The sequence below is a fragment of the Lissotriton vulgaris genome, chromosome 2_1 (genome assembly GCF_964263255.1).
Source record: "Lissotriton vulgaris chromosome 2_1, aLisVul1.2, whole genome shotgun sequence".
Taxonomy (NCBI): domain Eukaryota; kingdom Metazoa; phylum Chordata; class Amphibia; order Caudata; family Salamandridae; genus Lissotriton; species Lissotriton vulgaris.
Window position 1 is genome coordinate 1,571,394,443 of NC_141687.1, and position 25,295 is coordinate 1,571,419,737.

Here is a 25,295-nt window from a genome sequence, read left to right on the forward strand (position 1 = left end):
ACAAAATTAAATTAGGCAAAAAATAAATAACATAAAATTAATTTCTTTAAAATAAATTAAACATACTTTACAAAAATAATATACACTTTTCACACATATACTAACATACAAAACACTTAAAAAAATTCGATATTATTAAAAATTCGATATATTTTAATGCCTATATTATATACTTCGATATTTTAAACTTCTTTTTTTGCCAATCGATATTATATTACTCACCTTCAATTCGATATTTTTAACCACATAATGTCCATTCGATATTTTGTCCATTCTATATTTTTACTTCGATATTATGTCTAGTTACCTCTCTGACAGCATGGGCCTCACTCCAACTATGTCCATGGCCGAGGTAGCCGTCATTCCCAAGCCATGAAAAGACCACTCTCAATGTGCATCATACCGCCTTATCACCCTCCTCAACACCAATGCAAAAATGTACACTAAAATTCTGGCACATGGACTGGAACCCTATCTACCCGCCTGATCGATCCGAACCAGGTTGGGTTCATACACCAGCGTAAGGGGGCGGACAAAATACACCAGTGGCTCATTTAGTGGAAAAAGCTCATACCCGCATTTTTACTCTCTTTAGATGCAGAAAAAGTATTCAATCGTGTTGACTGGACCTCTAGAAAATAGGCCTGGACCTGGCTATGCTCTCTTGAATTATGGCCTCTTACACCTCCCCCCATGCACAGATCAGGGTTAGCGGCAAACTCACCCAGCCCATAAATTTATATAGGGGCACCAGGCAGGGCTACCTGCTCTTGCCCCTACTTTTCGCCCTCGTGGTTGAGCCATTGGCAAACGCTATCCGATAAGCTGGAGACATCAAGGGCATCCCCTTTAAAGGCACTGAGCACAAAGTAGCACCATTCACTGATGATCTCTTGCTTATCTTGACTGACCCTAGGAACTCCCTGTCCGCACTGATATCACTCCTTGCTCTTTTAAAGGAACCACAGGTTTTAAAATCAACTTTGCTAAATCCCGGACACTTAATCTATTGATTCCTAATAAAGATATGCCAGAATTGCAATCGCTCACTCCTTTTAAATGTGCTCCACACTCACTCTGCTATCTCAGGCTGAACTTAATCCCGTCTTTATCAATATGGACCCAGGAAAACTGGCCGGAGTGTAAGAAATAAGTATTAGAAGAGCTACGAACTTGGAAGCTGCTCTCAATCTCCTGGCTTTGGAACAACTTAGCGCGGTCAAAATATCTATTCTGCCAAAATTCCTATACCTATTCCAAATGCTGCCAACCCTTATACCACAGGCAGACATACTGCATCTATAGAGGGACATTACCGCTTTTACTTGGGGCAGGAGACATCTGAGATTTTCCAACAAACTCCTCATGCTACCCAGGGATGGGGGGGCCTGGCATTCCCAAGCTCCTGTAGTACTACTGGGCGTCACACCTCTGATTCATTATGGAATGGGTAGTCCGCAAAAGTGAGAAATACAAGTTCCATATGGATCGGTCGATGGCCTGCAGACCGCTTTGGGACATGGCTTGGCTCCTGCGGCATGCCCGGCCTCCTAGTGCTTATATAGCCACCCCCACGAAAACAGTCCTAGACATCTGTGACAAAATCACAGTACAAATGAGCCTCACCTCCTTTCCCTCTCCCAACACTCACACTCCATTGGCGCACAAACCCGACTTTCCCCCTGCTCTATACTCGCAATCAATCTCAACATGGAGAGAGGGCAAATGCTGTACGATCCAAAATCTCTTTGAGGGAGATACGTTCAAAACCATTGATGAGTGCAGGCGCAGTTTTCACCTACGAGACGAGTCTAGACTGCAATATTACCAAACCTCACACCACTGAACACTCAAGGGGCAACTCGGCCACTCACCTCTTTTGAATCACTAGTGCGCTCCTATGATGGCTCGCGGGGCATGGTCTCTCACACTTACCAAGTACTACAACACTCTAGCCCGACCAGACTTCACTCATACCGAACACGCTGGCATGCTGACGCTGCAGAGGAGATCCGCTCGAAACAATGGGAGCAGTTATGGCACGACATTAGCATAATATACAAAAGCATACCCCAGCATGAAAGTGCTTATAAACTTATGACAAGATGGTTCTACAACCGCTGCACTTGCAAAAGATGTTCCCTGCTTCCTCTCCCTTCTCTGTCACTGTCAATCTGTGACTGGGGACTTCAATCATATATGGTGGTCCTGTCCCTCACTGACCCTTAATTGGAAGGATGTTCTGAGCCACATCAAATGCACCATCGGCTTCCCCATACCAAACATATACACTATGGTTATATTGGGAGTACGGCTTCCAGCACTCACTGCCATGACCCACTCCGATTGGCACCTCATCTCACATATGCTTGGTGCAGCTAAACAATTACTAGCCCTCCATTGGAAGAAGCCCTCTGCCCCCTACATTGCCCTACTTTTTTTACTCTCCTCTGGCATGTATGGCGATGGAACTTCTTTCATGTCGGGTGACACTCACAGAACTCTGGCAGCCATTGATCGACCACTTCTCCAACTGAAACACATTTGCTTCACCCCTACTCAGCTCTGTGACCTCCTATTGTTTAAGGACCCTTCGCAAGTGCAGGGTGCTGAAACCCCTCGTGAAAATCCTTGGCTTGAAATTGAAGAGAACCCGATGTTTACCCCTTGACCCCTATAAAAGGCCTACTTGAGATACCTCCCCCTTCTCCCACTCCAACCCTTTCCTGGCTCCTTCTCTTCCTTCTCTATTGCTCTTTCTTGTCCCTTTCTATTTTTGTATTGCCACAGCTATTGCTCCTTTAGCAAGATACAGTTATAATCTTAGCTGCTATGCTACTAGAAATGTGATGTACAATGTTAACGTTCCCACTATAGTTGTGGACCCCATAATGCAAGATGTACACTATTGAAACGCTTGTCATATGTCTCCATGCTGCGGTATAAGATTTCAACCTTTCAATAAATAGATTTGAAAAGATAAAAAAGAGATGATTTACTTCTTGATTTTAGATACATAGTGAGTTTTATATGTAAAAAGATAGGACTAATTAAAAGTGCAGAGTCAGTAAAACCTTTCAGTGATATTAATGAAGCCTTTCCTCAAAAAAACCCTCAATGTAATCTTACATGAGAAGTAGAGGAGGGAATGAAGCCCGTAACTGAAAATACTATAGAACATTGAATTCTAAAGGAAGTGCTAGGTTGTGCCCATAATTCCCCTGTGGTGGGAATTTAAAACAACAAGCGGAAAATAGCGGTTTGTCCCAGATCTTGAAAATATCAACAAAATTGCTGTTTCATGTTGTCCTGTGGTACCTAATCTCCTGCTGTGATTATATTTCACATTCCTTCAGATGCAGAATGGTACACAGTTATCGATTTATGCCAAGCGTTCCTCTCCTTTCCTCCTAATGAAGATAGCCACTATCTTTTCACATTCAGATCCTCAATAAAGTTCTTTTGATGCTCTACCCTACAATGTTATGCAGAAAGCCCCTCAATCTTTAATTACATTCTAAAGAAGAATTGGAAAATCTGCAACTACCCTGTAATTCGGTGCTCGTGAAATATATTGACTATTTAGTTGCAGCAAAAACAAAAGAAGATTGCAAGTTGGATGCAATTGCGCTCTAGAAGCATCATTCTGATAATGGTTGTAGAGTGTCTCTCACAAAAATGCTTTATCGTGTGAAAGAAGTAATCTATTTGGGTCATAATATTAAAAACAGGGCAAGAAAGAACATGTTTCTGCAATACTGAGACTGAATACTCCAAAAACATGAAGAGAAGTAAGAATGTTCTTGGCTCCTGGGAATAGTAGAGAGTGGATTCAACACTTTTCCTTCTTTGCAAAGCCTTTACTGAGACTTCCTCACAGCGTAGTTCTAATCCTGTGTAGTTTGAAGACAAATACATGGGTGCCTTCCTTGTGCTCAGAGATAAACTCTGTAGTGCACCTGCTCCAAGAATGTAAAATGTTCCAAAAGATTTCTGCCTATTCTGCCATGAGAGAGAAGGATGCACATTCTCTGTGGTTGTTCAAGAAAATGAGAAAATCAGGAGAACCAGGGCTTATTTTTCTGCCACATTAGATCTAACTGCTGCTGCACGTCTTGGATGTCTAAAGTCGGTTGTAGCAGTGTATCTTGTGGTTCAGCACAGTGAAGGGATTGTGAAGGAAGGGTAACATATAGGGACCTTGATTCACAAATGTAAGCTTACACTTTGCGTAAGTTTACTACTTCTACTTTTAGTTAGCCACAAACTACGTGCAGAGTTATAAGACTCCGCACTCCCTATTACTTATGTGTGCAGAGTTTTTTGGCTGAGAACTCCACACACATAAGCAAAGGGAGTTCAAAGTCATAGAACCTGTCATGTAGTTTGTGAATATCTAAAAGTAGTCAACCTACACAAAATGTTTAATTTACCTTAGTGAATCAGGCCATATTCTGTTAGTCCCTCATTCAGCTGGGATTGTGATGACTCGTAGACAAACTCAGCATCTGACAAACAGTTGTTTTTCTACATTGCAGTGAATAATTTTGGCGGCTGACAATATTTCAATCAGAACAATACTATGAGTTAATAGTAAGTTTACGATTAGGGATACTCCACAGTCGGGGTGGAAAACTCTGCATATAAAAGATAAGCCTGTCTTATATTTTTATTGTAGAGTTCCCTGTCCTGACCATGGAGTTTCTCTTGTCATAAACTTACTATTAACTATTGCACCATCTTTTAGCCCTTTTTTACCCATCTGCCAGATAAACAATTCTCAACCAAGTTACACAAAGTTAAACGGGATAGAGCCAACTTCTTGCCCACACCCCATACATCAGAAACACATTTCTCAAAGAAGCTACATGGAGTCAAATGTGATAGAGAGAATGTATTTTCTTTTAACTGGACTGTTCTTCAGAACTCCTTTGTTATTGACCAGATCAAGATCATATCCTATTTCCTACCCCTTTTCCTATACTCTTAAACCTGCCTAATGGTACTTCTCTCGACCCAGGATGGTCCGCACTGTAATTTTGAGGATCATGTTTTCTGTCCTCAAAACTGTAATGACTATAGAACTCCGGGACCATAACCTGAGATTTTAATCTAATTCATTACCTGACGTTTTCCTGGCCCTGACAGTATGTTGCTATGCACCACTCAAACCACAATACATCCTGTCTCTCTTCTTTGATCCTTCCATTTGCGTCCAGATCCCTATCAGACTTGGATCCTGTTTAACTCAATGCACCAGACACCTACCTGGAATTTCACTGCTGCAATGCCCATAAAATGAAATACCCTTCCAATCTAACAAAAAAAGCCTCCAAGAACTTCAAGCACAGACTTCTCCATCTGTACCCAGAAGCCCTAATCTCTGAGCCATACTTCTGCACCAGGAACCATAATAAATGATCTCATCTTCTACACAAAAAAAGAGCTCAATGAAGGAAAGCCCTCTACTCGATGCTCTTGATCTCTACATCCAGGAAAACCTTGCATAGTCTAAGACTATATGTTGCTCCCTCACCTGCCTTCAATGCAAAAATAATCATCTCCATTTATGACAATGGGATAATCCTCATCCACACACCAACAGGTCCCTTGGTGTCATGCTTCATCATTGGGGCCTTCGCATCCCTCTATGGGATGCGGCGTGCTACGACTCACGACTGCGTAGCAGCACTTGAAGTGTACTATGTGTTGGTGTGTGTAGGGAAAATATGTGAGAGTGGTGAGGTGGTGAAATGTGATGGTTAAAAGATACCTGGCTCGTAGGATGAAAAATAGGATGTATTAAGCCCTCGGCTGGTATCGTTAAAAAGGGTGCAGAGTGAGGTTGCTTCTGTGTATTAAGGTACATCAACCTCAGAAAGTGCGTCGCAGTGTAAAAACTCCTTCAGGACGAGGAGGGGTGCGAAGACCCCAATGATGAAGCATGACACCAAGGGGCCTGTTGGTGTCTGAGGGGTATTCAAAACAATACTATGTGATCCCCACCATTGTAGGGACCACTACCACTACCTGAGTGGTTTCCATTTTGTTTATGTAAATTGTCAGGGGAGACCGAATCCACTTTCCCTCTCCCTCCCTCCTTTGTTATACATTAATCCTCATCCAGTCATCGGACCACAACCTAGATATATTCAGCATATTCTTCCCTATCATCAAACAATCAGTATCCAATAAGGACTCAGCCCTCTCTCTAGATCATCCTAGATCTACACACGACCCGCAGGTGCCCCAAATATTGTCCTCGACCAGGCTTGCTAGATTAAATTGTCCACCCTTATCCCCTACACACTCCACCACAGCAATCAGCCCACACAATACCAACTCTTACATACCTCCTGATGGACCAGAATAATTCCCATCGAATCACCCAACCAATACACACCCACAAATAACTGCTAAAACAAGGGCCACCGAGTCACAAAGCAACGAAAATATCTTCACCACGCCGACTTCACCCCCGATCTCGGAATACAATCCAAAAACTATCTCAAGGCAGACCTCACCATCTCTCTCAGACCAGCACCAACCCAAATACAGAATCTAGAGCACCCCCCACCTCTGCATCAGGGTCTGCCGCTCTAACCATTTGAGCCATACTTCCAAAATGTGTTGTCCTCTGACACACATCCGTAGCTACTAATGCCTTTTCCCAGAACACATGCATCTGCCACTTCAGCTCACTAGCCTTGTGCTCTTAACCAAGCCATTTCAACCCTTACTATTACAGATTCTGACCTCAAGACAAGTTGCTATTGACCTTCACAACCCTCTCAGTAGACTGAAAACATCAACCATTGTTTTTTTATATGCTTGCTTCATTCTTCCAAACATGTCACCCCTAAAGTCATCTCCCCCTATATGGCTTGACCCTTTATATTTGGGAATCCCCCATTCCTGGACCACAACATTGAATGTTAATTTATTTTGGCAGCAGAATACAAACATTCCTACAGTGAGAGATCCAGATTGATAACCAATGAATAGGCAGCCTTTGGCTGGGACAGGAAAGTGAACTGATGTCTCCATTGGACTTCACGAGAGAAATTTAAATCAATTCATTCAAGAAATGATTGAGTTATTTGCTGAATACAATAATCTCTTATTCTGAGTTTTCCTCTGAAACATGCAGAATTGGCATTTTCTGCACCACATTCTATAGGTATTGAAATGTAACTAATATTTTACACCTGTTGAGTTTTACCAATGGGAAATGGCGGTAGCGCAATATTTGCTGCACATCTCAGTATTCAGTTTTCTATGCAAAGATGAGATTGCATACGGATCCGAATTTACCCTTAACTGTGATCTGGACCATAGTCTGTTTGTGCCAGCTAGGCCATTCAAACGTTTAATCGATTACAACACCAGTAGACAGTCTACGACAATTTTATCTGCATTAGGGCTCAAAAACGCAATGGGTTTCCAATTGCATTTACTATGGAGTACAGCTGTTTTCACTGTAAACTCAACTCAGCAGGGATGTTTTAATAGTTCTGTAAGCAAGGCTTTGTGTGTGGTAAATGGCATTTCTATATGTACTTCGATCTGTGCTCAATCATCGCTCTTTCTTTCCTTAGACCTATACTTTCCCTCTTCCTATAGTCATGGGTTATTATAAACGTGCTTTCTCCTTGTCTTAGCCAGACAATCTTAATCCCATTAAACTGCTTTCAGCACGTGGACACTTACTTCATTGGGAAAAGCCTCAGGTAAGCCAGCTCCTTCAACCGAAATACCTTATTGCTGTTGAAGCAATTTTCATGAAGCTCCCGACTATCCAGAATGAGCGAGATTAATTTCTAGAATGAATTGGAAAAGAAAAATATTAAAGAAAATGACAAACAATTTTTTTTTCAGAGCTTGTCACCAAAACATCACATCTTGAAAATATAAATTTCACCTGGAATGAAATGACTGTAGAAGAATATCAAAGCGAAATGGAGGATAAAAAAGAGCAAATCAAATATGACTTTATCCACATGATTCAGGTAAATATCCACATGGTATATGAACTCAGAAATAAAAAAATCAACGTATGCCAAATAAAAGTGATGTACACATTAAGCTGTCAGGCCATATTCTTGAAAATAAAGTTTCTTTAGCGAATATAAAAAAGCCTGGGTCACTGAGAATTTTACAGGAATAAAGAACTCTTATAAATCTGCAGTTCTCCTGCCCTCTAAACTTATAGCTCCCCTACCCCATTCAGAACTGGGAAACCACGATTGACTCCCAGCAGTCAATAAAAGCTTTGCCTTATCTACCACACTAGGCTGCTTTTTAGGCACCAAGAGGACCACCCTAAAAGGCCCCGATGTATATTTTCCAAATGACAAATAACAATGAACCTCACACACTGGGAAAAAATACCAGCTGACAATCCACAGTGATCCCCACACATGGAGAAAACGGCGTGTGCCACAGGACCATATATTTCCTTTTCATAAACAAATGACCACGTTGGAAGAGTTGTCAATGAAAAATAACAAGCATTGGAAAAACCAAAAAGTCCCGTCTTCCCCCTCCTCCGCGGAGCCTATCGTCTTGGTATTTTCCCCATAGATGGACACCGAATGTGTGCTTTTTTTCTTAAAGCAAAATAAACATTTTCAAAGATGGCTGCCATACAATATACGGAGGTCATCTTTGAATGATTACACTGTACATGCACACACAAATGCAGCAACGGACTTTCTAATTTACTGTAGATTTAGAGTTCTAGAATTGCAGGAATGAAGTATTCATGAGCTTCAATGAAATGGGAAAGAAGTGAGCTGCCTGATATTAGTGTGCCTCTGCTGGCACTTTACAGAAATTATTTAAAAATAAGAGAGAAAATGTGGCAAAAGGGCAGTTGAGAGTGTCGAGAGCAGAATATGTAGGAGCAAAGCAGATCCCCCAAAGAGAGAGGACCTGCCGCAGGTCTGCCTCATGCTCCACAAAATGACCATCAACAAGTGACTCCTTATCTTGAATTACTAAGGACACCTCCTTCAAGGAGAAACATAACTTCAATGCAATTCAGCACACCAAATAGCTCTATCAATTGATGACCCTTCTGTCTTTTATATACAATGTGGGTGTGAACAATGGATAAAGGATTGGCTTCATTTTAAATTGAATTACTTACTTTGTTGCTCTAATGTTGCTGGAGTATGAGTCATTCGGGAACTGCATTTCATATCATGGAAAGATGTCAGTTTATTATATTAATGGGATTTTGTTTTGGCATGCTCATTTGGACTCCAAATTAAAAGGTCAAATAGACCTGAACCTGGGCTGTGCCACAGGCGTTTTGAATTTTACAGAACAGTTTCTTTCTTTGTGTGCTGAGGGGGTTGATTGAAAAGTACCTGGTCAATTTTGAAGGGTGCAGTTCATTAAAGGGAAAGAGCAGTTCCATCACTACGCTGACCTGCAACACCACCATCCTGGAACAGCTGCTTAGATGATGACACTAACTCAGGGAATGTGTGACTGCCATATATGAAGTTCCTCCTCACGGATGCACATATACACCTCTCCTAGCAGACATCCACCACTGCTAATGTTACCAGCAATAAGGTATGGACACCTCTGTTACCTTGCCTGATCAATCCTCTGAAGCATGCAAAGAAACAGTGTAAGGGCAAGGGCAGACGCCAATTGGAACACAGTGGCAGATGGCTTGGGTACAGGTTGGTATTCTCACTCAGGACCCCATGCACAATAGTCGGAGACACATCTTCACCATTCTGCACACTATAATCAGTGAATGTCTTCATGATCATCCTAATAAGACATAGAGCAAGTCAGTATGCTTACAATAGAATGACCAATAACTGTGCCCTCATTCGCACTATTGAGCAGACAAAACCAATGACAATGAGATCTCCTTATAATCATCTTTGTCCCGTTGGCTGCTCTGAACATTGTGCTGTTTCACGGAAGCCTTTTTATTGCACTTTCAACATCATGCACATCACCAATGTGACTAGTCACCACCTTAAGTCTCCCTGATTTGTAGTGTGACTGAGTCAAAGCTGCCCACTCTTGCAACTGTTGACCCACCATTTTCTGTTAGTCACATAACTCTTATTGCCACTTTCTTATAGTGCTCCCTACCCTATGTATTTGGTACATCACATTCAACTTTTGCCTAGTACCAGTCAATGGTAAGAGGCAAATGTTTCCCCCACTACTGATAATGTCAATATGCTTAGGCAGGGCTTCTCCTCTACCAGCATTTAAAGTTTCTTGAGTTCCATGTAGTGCTCTCAGGGTATGTACTCATCCTAGCTTGCCTGTTGAAATGACATTCTGGTCACTCAAAACTATGGAAGAGTCCTTTCTAACCAGTACAGTCGAGGTTCTAACATTAAGTCAATCCATTTGCATGTGTTTCTATGTTTTTCCATCATCTAAGAAAGGGTATAGTAATGATCCAGTTATTCGCTCTGGTGATCGTAAGGGGGCGGCTGTCTCCCCTCTTGCTCTTACTTTTGACCGCAAATGAACACAGGAATTGCCACCCCCGCTCTTAATATATGGCCGCCGGGCAGCAAAAGCAGGAGGCGCTATGGGTGGCAAAAGTTCTAGATACGCCACCGCTGGTGATGGAAAGGTTACTCTACGCTAATGTTCACACATGGGATTTCTGGTAAATGCCAGGGAAAATTGCATTTTGTTGTTCAGAAGTTGGTTCAAGACATATGTATCATGTGGTTGACGGAGTCCAGCATCTATGTTGTTTATTTATGCCCATGCCTCTCTTAGCAATTAAAATAAAAAAGGAAGTGAACAAAAAATCCAGATGCAGATTTGGATCTCTGGCAAGGATGGTGCATCTCAATGAACATTCCATGTTAAAGCTAGCTGAATTTCCTTCTGGAACATATAGACATATATTAACTTCAGCACCATCTCCTACAGTTTCACAAGGGGCCTACTGTAGATCACTGACAGAATATCGACGTAGAGAATATCGAGCTCCAGGAATATCGAGTCCACAATATCGATGGACATATCAACAGCCTATCTCTACACTGGTAAGTACAAAAATATCGAAACCAAAATATTGTTGTTTAAAATATTGTTCTTTTTAAATGTCTTAAACATAATATAAAAATTATTAAATAATACATAAAATTAATAAAAACATAGTTAGAATGTTAAAAACTGATAATTGATAAAGGTAATATAAAAAAATTAAGCATGCCTATGTATATATTTTTAACCTAATCATATTAATTCATAATTATTTAATTTAATTATTAAATGTTAGAAACATAAGAAAAGGTATAAATATATACATATTTACATAAACATGCACTGTAATTATAAAAATCATATATATATAATACATTAAAATATTTAAATTATTATTTAGTTATAAAAAACAATTACACTACATTAACTATAAAAGTAAGGAAATGTTGGATAGCATATGGATAAAATTACTATTCCTACTACAGAAAGTAGGGAAAGTGTTTGATAGCGGAGGGGAATAATTTACTATTCCTACTCCAGTGAGTGCAACAGTAGGGAAAGTGTTGGATAGTGGGTGGGTAAAAATGACGATACCAACTCCAGCGAGTGCAACAGTAAGGAAAGTGTTGGATAATGGGTGGGTAAAAATTACTATACCAACTCCAGCGAGTGCAACAGTAGGGAAAGTGTTGTATAGCGGGTGGGTAAAAATTACTATTGCCACTCCAGTGAGTGCAACAGTAGGGAAAGTGTTGGATAGCGGGTATATAAAAATTACTATTCCCATTCCTGTGAGTGCAACAGTAAGGAAAGTGTTGGATAGCTGGTGGGTAAAAATTACTATTCCCAATCCAGCGAGTGCAGTAGGGAAAGTGTTGTATAGAATGTTGCAATAATTTCCTATTCCCACTCCACCAAGTGTAACAGTGGGGAAAGTGTTGGATAGCATAGGGGAATCATTTAGTATTCCCACTCCTGCAAAATAATTAACAAAGAAATAACTTTTCAAAAATAATTTACCTCCCACTAAATTCCACTATAAACGTCACCACCAATATTGTAAAATATTACACAATTACCATAATTATTTAACAATTAATTCATTAAGTAATAACAATTAACAACCAAATTAAAAACAATTAAAAATATATTAGTTCACACAATTAACATATAAAATTACTTTAAATAAATATTGCATACAAAAATGAATACCATTTCTATTAAAATTAAATACTCTCCTATCAACCCACAACCAACTCTTAAAAAAATTACATAATTAACATATATACAAATTATTTAACTAATAATTAATATCCAATTAATACCTAATTATTAACATTTTTTAACACAAATAACAATATAAAATATTAATGACATAACTTGTAATTAATACAATTATTAATATTTAATTATTATTACATTATTTCCCACCCTACTCCCCTATAAAACCAAAACCCTCTTCTAAAAAAATTACACAACATATTTACCACTTAATTATTAATAACAAATGAACAATGAATTAACAACAAGTTAATTAACACAACTAACAATATTAATTATTAAATACAAAAATATTAATTACTACAATTATTAATTAATTCATTAAAATTAATTTACTTTTCACCCCAATCCCCTTTAAACCTACAACCCACCATGGAACTAAAATGCAATATTAATGTTTTTTTTTTTAAATTATTAACTTCTAAAAAAATATTATGAAATATATTATAATTAAGTTACTTCCCACCCTATTCCCCTATCAACCCACAACCCGCTACGAAACTAAAATACGAAAAAATTAATTAGCTTAAAATTGCTTACTTGTAAAAAGTTCAAACATACATTACAAAAATAATCTATATTTTTAACACCTATACTAACATGCAAAACACTAAAAATAAATGTGATATTTTTAACAACAATATTTTGACTGACAATATTGCTAACATCGATATTAGTTAAAACAATATTCCATACCTACATTTCAATATTTTGATCGACTATATTCTTGATGGTCCATATTCTGTCATATCGATATTTAAACATCGATATAATGGTATATCGATATTTAAACTTCGATATTATGTCTGCATACCGCCTACTGTGATATGCTCAGCACTCTTGTCAATGCCACTGAATGATGTATCTCTCTATGAGGATATCAATAGAGCTCCTCAGTTAGGTGCACAAAAGACAATGTCCGTCTAATATTTTGACCCTTGGGCATACCTAAGTGCCATCAGAGCAAATGTCCCAAGACAGAACCCACAGGGATGGAGTTTGTAGACTCTATACCCCTCATGTGATTTGTTGACATGGATTTCTTCTCTCCATTGCTGTTGTAGGGAAGCACAGATGTCATAAATGGCACGCGTTTTCAAGATTCATCTATGATTGGGAATGTTTGTGGGCCTATTGTACTAGTGCACATAAGGTGGAGCAGGGCCAGTAGTTGTCAAGTCACAGATTATAGTACAGCGTCTTTGAGCAATTCTCAGCGTGCATACCCAGGAGTTGTGCGGCACTGCATATTAGATACAGTAACTGTTTGTTAAGTGGATGTTCTTAACTTACTAAATCCTATAGCGTACTTTCCAATGACATGCAGCCCTGCCCTTATGGAAGCAAGAGGTAATATTTTAGGGCCAGCAAAGGTGGCATTCTTGGAAAACATACTTTTGAAAGCCCCTTAGCCTGAACTGCAGCCCTAAACTCATTCTGTGGGGGAATAGTTTTAATATGTTAAGCAGGTGACATTGTCAATAGGCCGACTAGAAATTGCACTGAGACCCTAAGTATATTGGAATAGTATGTAACTCTAGGATATATCATGTATCTAGAGTATTGTCTGATCCGCATTGAGAATACACTTCTCCAAATGGTGGTCAATAGGAATATTATGTTGCTCCTCACCAATATAAGGAATTCTGTTATAATGATTTTTATTAAAAGTGTTTAGTCTCAGTTAGCTCCAGAGATATGGCTGATTATCCTCTGTGTATTAGGGCACAGGAATGCTTAACTAACTATTGAAGACTATCAAAGATCTATTGTACAGACTGAACAATACAGGTTGCAGAAAGGAGCCCTAATGTGACCAAATGGCATAGGGTTGGGGAAAACTCATCTAGCCCGCTGCAGTCATTTGGTACAGAATGAGGCAAGCCAGACTCTCTCCATGAGACCAACTATGCTGATCAGGATTAGAATGAGAACATTACCATGTAGCAATGTAAAGCATCTGAAAGAACTTGGAAATAGGTACCCACAACTCTAGTGCAGATGACTTCTCATCCAGCACCAATACATTTGTGGGGGCAGATTTACAAGAAAGTAACACATCTGTAAAGATGTGTCACTTTCCCTGCGCCACCCTGAGAAACCCTTGCACCTATAAGGATGTGCCGTATTTACAATACGGCGCACCATGGTGCAAGGATTGACAGATGAGTCAGAAATTCTGACCCATCTGTTGACGCAAAAGTCACGCTGGAGTTGTGTCGCAAGCACGACACAACTCCAACAATGCAGGGGAGGCCAATCCTCATTGTGCTGCTTCAAGTAGGCATAAGAATTTGATGCAGTGGCTTATTGAAATCTTGTAAATTTCACTGCATCACTTCCAAGAGGCTTTTTTTGTGTTGGAACGCCCCGCCTGCATATATTATACCTGACGCAGGTATAATGTGATGCAGGGCTTTACAACGTGACACATCTTCCTAGATGCGTCACATTGTAAATGGCCCACATTTTTACGCTGCTGCTGCTGCGTCACAACAGTGGTACAAAAATTATGCAAGGGGCTTGTAAATCTGCCCGCTGGTATCTCATTGTGTATCGCAACTTGCTGACATTTTTGACCAGTACAGCTGGACCTCATGCTTATCAAGTTGTCGAAATTAAGGTAAACACCTTCGAGACCTACAATTCTTCCGGAGGAAGAAAGATAACAGAGAATTACTTGTACATTGCATTAATCCAAAACCGAAAATTGCTGAGTAGCCACAATGCCTTCTAAGTGATACTGCTATTTTAAACATCTCAAAGACATTCCTTGTTTGGTACCTTTTTAGTGGAAAAAATATACATTTTTAATGTATTTTGTTAATTGGGTAATATTCTTAGCACAGTTTGTAGCACATTGTTCTCAATATATCTGCATTATTATTTGTAGGTGCTTTATTATGTGAAAGATGTCAAGAAAACTATAAACTACTTCAGAAATTGCTTGGCACCAGGTGGGAAACTTCTTATCATTCTAGTATCAGGTGGGTAACTTTGAATCTTTACTTGCCTCGCTAATCCGTATGTATTGCACTTACTATTTGCATTTCACTTGTGATTTTAATATAGAGTTCACCTTGTCCCACACTCACTAGCAATTATTCAAAGAAGATGCAACTGAAGACATGAGATAAGATTAGAGGATGTGTCACATGCAGGTTTCCTCCCACACATTTAAAAGTATATTATGTGTTCGCTACTGCACTTTATACTCTTCTTGTTTTTCCTCATGGCATTCTATAGCACCTGGTCCTTGTTGTAGCTTCTATTTCAAAATGTAACATTCTCTTTGCGTAAAGACAGAGATACACATTTAGATAGCATTACAATAATAATTTTGTCACCCCTTGTGGTTTTTCAAGCAACCAAGATCAAACTTTCATTTTTCATTTTGTTTAAATAACTTTCTTTATCAAAATCAGTTTTCCTCCTTTCCCTATACTTAGTGAGAGTCACTGAACTCAAGATTTTAAAGTGCAAGTCAGTTAATTTGCATACTTTGGTGTTGTTTTTTTGACTATGTAAAACATTTTTCACTCATGATCTCTTTCAATTATTGCTATGACTTGTACTGCTAGCAAGAGGCCTTTCCCTGCTCCCACATCACATGGCTATTTCATCACATTCATGTGGCCATATCGGAAAGGTACTTAGGCATCCAGATGTTCAAACAAGCAAAAGCAGTCTGCAGCATGGATGGACAACAACAGATGCTGACAACTACTCAAGTGACCCTGAATTTCCATTTACTATGATAAAGGGCCCCGAAATGCAACAACAATATTGACATTTAGGTCTGGCTGCCCTATGGAGGCTCTTTAGACCCCAGATGTTGCTTTGCAGAAGGGTGAACACGGTGTGTGTTACAGCAGTTGGAGGCCTGAGCAGCACCGTCTTTTGGCATCAAAGTTGTAAGAAATTGGATTATTACTATTTGAGAGGGGTGGAAGCCCCTACTCTAAAACTAAACACAATCCTTCACGGGGGAACCACAAAAAGTCACCAAAATAACTTTAGCTTAGCCCTCTGATAGCTTGGTACAAAAGCAGTCTAGCTTAACTCAGAGGGAACGTGTAAGGTATTCATGCAGCACACACAAACAGTAATAATAGAATAACACAACACATGAAAAATTTCAATTCAATTTAGCAAAATGGAGTATATTTTTATAAATAAAATTATACCAAATAAACAAAATCCAAATAGTGGAACTGGAGCTGTGGATTTTAAAACTTTTTTGTGATGTTTAGCGCCAAAAAGAACTAAGTGTATCTGGTGTCACATGACTGGAAAAAGTCAAAAGTTAAGGTAGGCTGCTATGAAGTTACAAAGGGTGGATTGGGCCCGGCCACCGCTTACCTTCAGACTAAAAAGAAATTTCAGAAAATGTTCTTAGAGTCTCAGTGTAGCAAGGTACCAGGCTGTATCTGAGGATGTCTTGTGGACAACAGGGAGCCACTGGATGAAATCTCAGTAAAGCTGTTGACCAGGCTTACTCAGAATGGGAGAAGTCAGTAATTCATGCCAAGGAGATGTCATTGTCAATGGGGTACTACTTGTCATCGAGGCAGGAGAAGTTTTCTACCTTTAGACTTAGAAGTTTTTCTGGAGCAAAATTCCTTCAGCATGTAGAGGCTAGAGGTATAGCCAAAGAGGGCTTCATGAGGCAGGATACCGTCAATGAGAGGTCCAGCTGAAGAGGATTTGCTGCTGTGGAGAAGAACATAGTAGTGTTTGTGGTAAAGTCAATCCCACTGGCAATGCGCCTTTTTCGGATCTGTGTGCAGGTAGGCCCTGGTCTCCTGTCCGTTCTAAGAACAGTTTGTGCTAGAAAAAGTTTTAAGTCCAGTTTTGGTAGGACATTGTCATTTTAGCACAACACTAAGAGTACCAAACCGGGTGTGGTCATTACTTGAGGGTCAGGACTCACTCCAGCAGTGACCATCAGCAGCAGGCAGGCACGGTGCAGAGTCTCTGGAGGTAGTGGTCCTTCATTCAAAGAGCAGGTCCAGTCTTTCCCAAGCAGCATGGCAAACATTCCAGCATCAGGGCAGTAATAAAGTCTTTCTTCTGAGTCTTTCACAAGCCCATAAGCGATTTGGGGGTCAGAGAGTTACACGTTTTTATCCCGAGTGCCATATCTTTCTGTAGGGGGCAACACCTGGCCTACTCCACTGCCCTTACTAGCTTTGTCTCCCAAATGTCTAAGGTGACAAAAGGCTCTTGTCAGGTCCTTTGTGTGAGCTGCAGAGAGGTCTTTCGAAGTGTAATTTAGGTCTGGGCACAACTCATCCCCAGCCATTCTGCTAAAAAGGCCCATACTGTCACAATTATGTCCTTTTTTTCCTATGTCTGGGAGGAGTACACGGTACAGCAGGAGAGCCATTCACATTTATGTGACCCAGTAGACTGGCGGTAAGGCACACTGGTTTAGGCACAGAAAATGCCAACTTCCCAAAAGTGGTAGTTTCAGAATCAAGATTTCAAATCCAACTTTACCATTGAATAAGATTTTGAATTACAATTCATTTGAGTGTAAACATAATTTCCCTACCTCATAAAAAATTACTTTAGGAATTTTACACTGTAAGGACATGTAAAACCTAAACCCAGATCTCCTACTTTTCAAATTCCTTGCACTCTGCCTTAGTGCCTACCTTAGGGGTGACTTATACGTATTAATAGGAAAGGTGTAGGCCTGGCAAAAGGTTTATTTTTCCAGGTAGAAATGGAAGGTTAAAACTGCACTACAGGCTTGAGACATGTTTTAAATTGCTACTTTAGTGTGGCACAATACGTTTTGTGGGCCCATTAGCAGCATTTAATTTACAGGCCCTAGGTATGAGTAGTACCATTTACTAGCGGGTTATAAGTAAATAAATTTGCAAATTAGGTACAGGCCAATTTTTCCATGTTTTAGGGAGAGAGCACATGCACTTTCTGCATTTTCCCACTGCTAATCAGTGCTAGAGTCCTAAGACCAACACAATAGAATTCAGCAAAACATGAGGCATTTATCCCCTTCTCTGCAGGGGTAATTCCCCCGCTGTGCTGGGGGAGGGGGGCGCGCAAGCGTCCGCATGCTCATGACAAGCTGAGCTCGTCATGAGCTACAGTGCTCCTGTTCTCCTGACGAGCTCAGCTCGTCACAGGTGCATTGGCTCCTGTGGAACGCTCAGCACAGCAGGGGAATTCTCCCCGCACCTGAGCATTCCACGGCCCATGACGAGTTGAGCTCGTCATGAGCACCGGAGCACCGGAGCACGGTGCCTCATGATGAGCTCAGCTCGTCATGAGCATGCAAGGTGTTAAAGCAAAACATTTGGTGGTAGACCATCCTAAGGCTGGCAGGTGTAACATGTGCCAACCTCCTGGGAGTTCCCATCACTAAGATGGAGGAACATGGACAGATCTTTAGCACTGGAGTTGTCTCTGTAGGATGGTGCTCCACCATAAACTCCATCCAACTAAGGACAACTAAGGACAAATCCTGTTATTCAGTAGATATAAACCATGACTGTGGTGCCCACACCATCCATGGAACATAATATTCAGGGCCATATTTGTGTGGCAAGAGTTTGCTGAATGAATCAGGCAATCCTGGGCACAGCGTAATGTATACAACTAGAGACGGTCTGATCGACGTCCTTACTCCATCGCGGTAGCAGCCATGGAGTAAGGACGTTGATCAAATCGTCTCCAGTTGTATAAATTATGCTGTGCCCGGACCAATTTCCTCTTCTCCATTACACCTGTTTACAGCCTTAAGGAAACTCTCCTTACAACTTTAGAAAATATATTTCAAATGAATTATTTGCATGTGGCTAGGTTGCAACTAACTGTTTATTGGTTATCAGTTTTGTACAGTCTTGTAAATATATGCCCTTTACTTTTCTACACACTTTATATATACACTTGAGCACTCTTTCTTATACGTTATCTAGAACATTATCCTAACTTCTTGACCCTCTAATGACTATTCCTTTAAATGACTAAATAAATACATTGAAATAATGCACATCTGTTTGTTGTAATTATTTTCACGATTTACAGTTGTTTGTGAGCTGAATAATGTAAGCTCAGATAAGTTGATCATTCTGTTAATCTAACTCTTCCTTGAATAATTGGTGCAGGACCATTGTTTCTTTATAATAACTGATACCCAGGTCGAGGGACCATTTGGGAATACCCCATTGTTTATAATGGCCTTCTCAGTAGGTGGCTGAATAAACATGACCGGATGGATCACACCCACCTTTTCATAGTGGTGTGACTGAGCATGAACTAAATCATGTATTGAAACATTCTAAAAAGAAAATGAAGAATGGTGCTGGGGAGAAAAATATTACTGAATCAATGATGAGACATAAGGTGGTAGGTTCCAAAGGCACAACGGCTGCCCTAGACACTGTTTTCAAGACACTTGATGAAGTTGAGTAGTTATTGGTCGTGGTCAAGTGTAGACTGCAGACTTCAGCGAAAAAAGTAAAAAAGCTGGCATGCTCAGTGAAGGGTTTTTGTCTAAAACAAATGGCAGAACAAATGGGCTATTGAAGAAGGATTCAAAGGCCCATAAGGAGTTTAGGAGTGGAGTGCAGAGGGCTCTGTTGGTTCTGTAAGAAAGAACTACATTTAATCAAAGGTAAATGGCTCATGGGATGGCTGAAAGCTTTCCTTGCCAACAGAAGCTTTCAGGTCCAAAGAGGGACTTTTCTCTCAGACAGCATGACACTAGAACAGGGGGTACCCCAGGGCTCTGCCCTGAGCCCCACCCTGTTCAACTTATATATGGCGCCATTGGCAGAGGTGGTCCAATCGTTCGGCGTAGATCTTGTCTCTTACGCCGACGATACTCAACTCCTGATCTCCCTGTCTCAAGCTCCCTCCTCCGAGGCCGACAATTTCAAATCCTGCATGTGCAAGTTGGCTGTATGGATGACTGAGCACTGCCTCAAATTAAATGGAACAAAAACCGAGGTGCTCATAATAGGTGGGAACAACACAAAATGGACCAAAGACTGGTGGCCTACATGTCTGGGACCCGTACCTACTCCCAGTCAGGAAGCTAAGAATTTGGGTGTCTGGATAGACAACAAGCTCTCCTATGACAGTCATGTCAAAAAAACAGTTGGTAAGTGTTTTGGAGTCATGAAAACGCTTAGCCACACCCTGTATCTCCTTCCATTGAATTCCAGGCGCACCATGACTCAGGCACTTATTACCTCCCGTATAGATTATGGGAACGTGCTGCTGCTGGGCACTTCCGAAAAAAACATCAGGAAATTACAAGTCCTGCAAAATTCAGCGGCACGTCTTGTGCTAAGACTCCCTCGTAGAGCTCCCTCTAAACCTTCTTTGGATACCTTGCATTGGCTGCCTATCAGCAAGAGGATAGTATTCAAGGCACTCCTCTGGTGCCACAGGATCATTCATCACAAAGCCCCTTCCTACATGTCTGATTTAGCTTCGCTCTATGAACCCAATAGATCCCTACGTTCCAAAGGAACAGGTCTGCTCAAAACAATGCTCCCAAAAAAGGCTAGATTGGGAGGCAGGTCCTTTCGCACTCTTGCGGCTAAGAAGTGGAATACCCTCCCCATGAATATCAGACAGGATAAAAATGAGGCATCCTTTAGAAAACTGTTAAAAACTTATCTTTTTACTCTTTAATTGCTTGTTTTTGGCTCCACCCTTCTAATACTCTCTCTCCACAGCGCGGGGACACGCTGGGAGGCGTCACCAGGCGCTTTACAAACCCCTATAATAATAATAATAATGTTAGAGTGCTGGGGCTCCCTGCGCTGGTACTCAAAGCATAACTGACTGAAGCAATGGAAGCATTTTTATTGGATCACATCTCCCCTGGGCACACTACCGAGAACTGATCACACTAGCTTCTGACTTTCCTCTGAGCACACTGGGTATTTGGAAAGGAACAGCAGCAGGGCCATACTTGTGGTTCTCAGGGACTCCTAGTTTCCAACAGACATCCACAAAACCACAGTAGTGTTTGAATCAGCCTCACAGGCTGCTGATAATAGGATCTTTCCATTCACAAATCTAAGCTTAATAGCCCAAGTTAAATGGGAGGAGTCTGTAACTGACTAACTGCTGATGCCAGATATCACATCTTCCCTCTGCTTTCTGCCTCATCTGAAGGTGACGAGAGATTAAAAGACCTACGTGTAGGTTTGGTGGTATAATACAGTGTCTGTAAACAACGTGAGTCCCTTGAGTCCTTTGGACCCATGAGTACTTGAGGAGAGAGGTAGTGTAGAGGATTTGGTTCGAAGGATAGGAATTTGGAGCATTATTATTATAGTACAGTTGCTGAGAGTTACATTTTTTTAGTGTACCATGGAACAATGGGCCAGGCAAACAATATATGGTTGAAGAATAATTTACATGTTATCGAAGTGGTGCACTGTTCTAATATTGGTATCTTTGACCTTCTATTTAATAAAAAATTAATTGGGGAAAATGTATCACACCAAACCTGTTTTGAAACAAGCGAATTGGAACCAATAGCAAAGAGGATTGTGTTCAAATCATTGTGTGTGTTTAATTGGAATTTCCATGACTCTGACCCTATATTTTAAAGTGTAACATTGTGCAAGTAAACACCTACACAATGGCTCAGTTTGTCTTTTAACCTATTCAGGATTCCTGCTGTCTAGCTAGGGACCTAATTACAGGTATGGTGGACTGATGATGGGGAGATATGTGTGTATGATTAGCTATTCCATACAGTATCTCACTGTCAACATGCAGCCATTGCTAGATAATACCCCCGAAATGGGGAAAAACCATGTCGATCTGTAAATGCCTGAACCTTTTCAATGGGTTAGCCCTAATTCTGGAGACATTTCTGGTAACATTTACTTCCTGCTTTAGGCAGGAGGGTGTGGTTTGACAGGGCAGGCCCTGATGTGACTGGAGGGAGGGTTGCATGATCCCAATGTGCTGTGTCAGTGGGTCAGGTGTAGGCCTAGCTGAGGCTCGTCTTCATGCGTCAGACATCAGGTTCAGGTGGTTTTACCAGGTGAGAAATCACACCCAGTAAAAGTGTGAACGGAGCTTCTGCACCAAGTAGACCCAGGTGCGGAAACCAAGGGGGTACCTGCGATTGGGTGGACTTACTTCTAGGAGTTACTGCTTTTCCAAACTCGTAATGCAACCTTTAATCTATTGTGAAGACACAGGAGCTTATTTACAATCCCCTTGCGCCGCCAGGACGTCACTTTTTCCCATGGTAAAAGTGACTCACCAGCAGCACAAGGGACCTGTAAATAAGCCCCACAGTTTTCTAGGTCCAAGTTCCAGTGCACTGTATTAAAGCATGAGCCAAGCCAGAAATCCTTCCCCATGGCCTATCTAAATAGCTACAAATAAATCAAAATTGGTGGTGGGGATCTATATTCCAAATCTTCAGGGCATTTAAAGAGACTGTGGGCCATAGATTACCTGAAATAGGAAGCTATTTAAACTTTAGTGAAACCTCGTGCTGTTGTCTTCAACTTAAATGGTGATGGGGAACCATGTCAATAAAATTGACCTTTGCATATGGAGGGATTTGCTGAAAAAACAGATCCTGAAATGGAAACTAATCTCCCCATTGTTTTAGAGATTACATTAGTTGACACTGCAGTTGCAGATTATCTTTAGGACACTGATAAATGCCCAAAAGACTGGGAAATCAGGCTGCAACTCTAGACAAGGTTTCAGATATACAGACATGATGCATGCCAAATCCAACTTTGTTAGTAAAATACAGTTTACATGTGTCATATATTTGTGACTCTCAGCATCCTAGATGTATGTCAGAATAAGGTCATTAAAAACTTGAGGTTATTTCCAGATCCTGGGAAGTTCTGAAAGCTATCTGATGTCCCACTGAGACTCCCAGACATATGTTTTGTTCTTCAGTAAATAATTCCCCAGTATTATACATGTTTACATGTACTGTAAACTACGTCAGCATAGAGAAACTGGTATTACCACCACCATTGCTGATGACTTTCCTTCCTCAAGCAAACCCTCAAACATCCACCTGGTTTCTCCCTGAGCACTTTCCTGCTGTTTTTTGTTTCTCTGATTCAGGATCAGATGCTATGGTATGACAAGGAGATACCTTTTGTATTAAATGTTTTAATTATTCTACATTTTTAGGTGTCGGCTGCACAGCGCTTTTGCTGAGCTTGGGAAATGTATTGTTATAAATAGAAACTTAAAAGGGGCTTACATCCCACCCCCTCTCTTTCCCCGCTTTTCATTGGTTACTGTGTGTGCCACTTAATTTTCCTCTATTTCTATTGGCTGCAGCATATTTTCCTACATTTACCAATCCTTGTTCCTCGTCTGCTTCTCTTATCAGTAGTTGAAATGATTTTAATATCCGCTTCGATTCAACTATTATTTCATAAAGCTTTGCCTGTTTCTGTTTTTTTGTCTTGAAGCAGATTTATATAAAGAAAGTCCACCCGTACGTCAAAACATTTCTATCCTTCCAGTAGATGCTTTGTACTAGTCAGGAAAAGCAATGAGATTTCTTAGAATAACCCTCACCCACCAAAAGGTCCTTTGGATGCATGCTTTATAATTGGGTTCTTCCCGCCCCGCTGTGGAACAGGACGTGCTACTACCGACTGAGATGTGGGTACACTTTTGTGTATGACTACTGTGAAAGTGGAAAAGTCGAGGAAATGTTGTTAAAATATACCTGGCTATGTGGAACCTAGACTTTATTAATTCCTGTGGCTGGTATTGTTAAAAATGGGGAGAGGAGAAATGTACACTATAATTAGTGTTTTTCTCCCTGGTCTTCCTGTTTCAAGCCTTCCCCTAGACTTTTCTTCAGGACCAAAGTGATTGATCCCTTTGAGCACTCATTAATAACCTATTTGGTCTCCTTGATAACTGTCAAGGTGGAATGTGTATATGAACACGCCTGATATAGTGTACGTTTCTCCTCTCCCCATTTTTAACAATTCCACCAAAATACGTTGCATCCTTTGCAGTATTTTCCGAATTTTTTTTCAGGATGTACATGAGGCACATAGATTATGCGCTAGTTCGCGACGCCTCGCATTGTAAATACGATGCAGTGCTATATACTTTCACTCACATAGCGCTAAGGTTTTCTCGTGTAGAGCGAATTCTACTCAACCTTTGAAAATCTGTCCCTTGGAGCCATCCCTTCCCGAAAAGCATAGACACAACGGGGCAGATTTTCAAAGGTCGAATAGAATTCCCGGTGCCCCAGAAAACCTTAGTGCTGCACAAGTGAAAGTAAATTGCGCTGCATCACAGCACACAAAGAAACAGCAAAAACAAAGAGAAAGGGAACATTTCTCCTTGTTGCCCCTGTTTGAGACCAATTTTATCCCTGGACTTAATTTTGGCACTGCCCTATATTTATGCTGCCCCTGGAAATATAGGGCAGCGTCAAAACCAAAGGGTGTTGCGGTGGAACGCCCACAGCAGCACCCATTGCCTACCCTTTTCACGCTGAGTATAGCGTGAAAGGGTGCCTTATTTACAAGGTAACATTAAGCCACGTTAAGTGGCTTAACGCTGCCTTGTAAATAAGGCAAAGCCCCTATCGCCATTACTACGTCCTGAAAAGTGGGCATATTTACCACAAAGTGGTGGAAGGTGGCATTAGTCTCCTTGGCTTAATGTCACTCTGCCACTTCTGAAATGCAGGGGTGCGCCATATGTGCAACAATATGATGCAGCTCTGCGTTTCCCCCTGTGCTGGCACTAAATTTAGCAGCCTAGTGCCAACACAGGCCCTTGTGTACCATGATGCAAGGGTGTCTGCCTTGAGGAGAAGATTGTTTATGTGCAGAAAGGTCTCCCTTCCTGCACATAAACAATGTTTAAATGGCGTTATGTGATTTCTATGTGTGTTGCTTAATGCAGCACACATAGAAGTTGCAAACATCATTTTTTTATTGAAGGTTCACCGTCCTGCACATAAACAATCAATGGCCTTTTGCTGTTTTTATGTGTGCTGCACC

The 25,295-nt window shown here is 40.8% G+C and overlaps 1 protein-coding gene across 1 annotated transcript in view; it reads left to right on the plus strand.

Moving 5' to 3' along the window:
* The window catches only part of LOC147732920 (histamine N-methyltransferase A-like), a 368,087-nt gene that overhangs the window by 231,061 nt on the left and 111,731 nt on the right, over window positions 1-25,295 (plus strand). Inside the window, exons 4-5 of the mRNA XM_086958881.1 lie at window positions 7,879-8,009; window positions 15,164-15,257. Of these exons, the coding sequence (XP_086815007.1) occupies window positions 7,879-8,009; window positions 15,164-15,257 (225 nt within the window). The remainder of the gene's footprint in view (window positions 1-7,878; window positions 8,010-15,163; window positions 15,258-25,295) is intronic.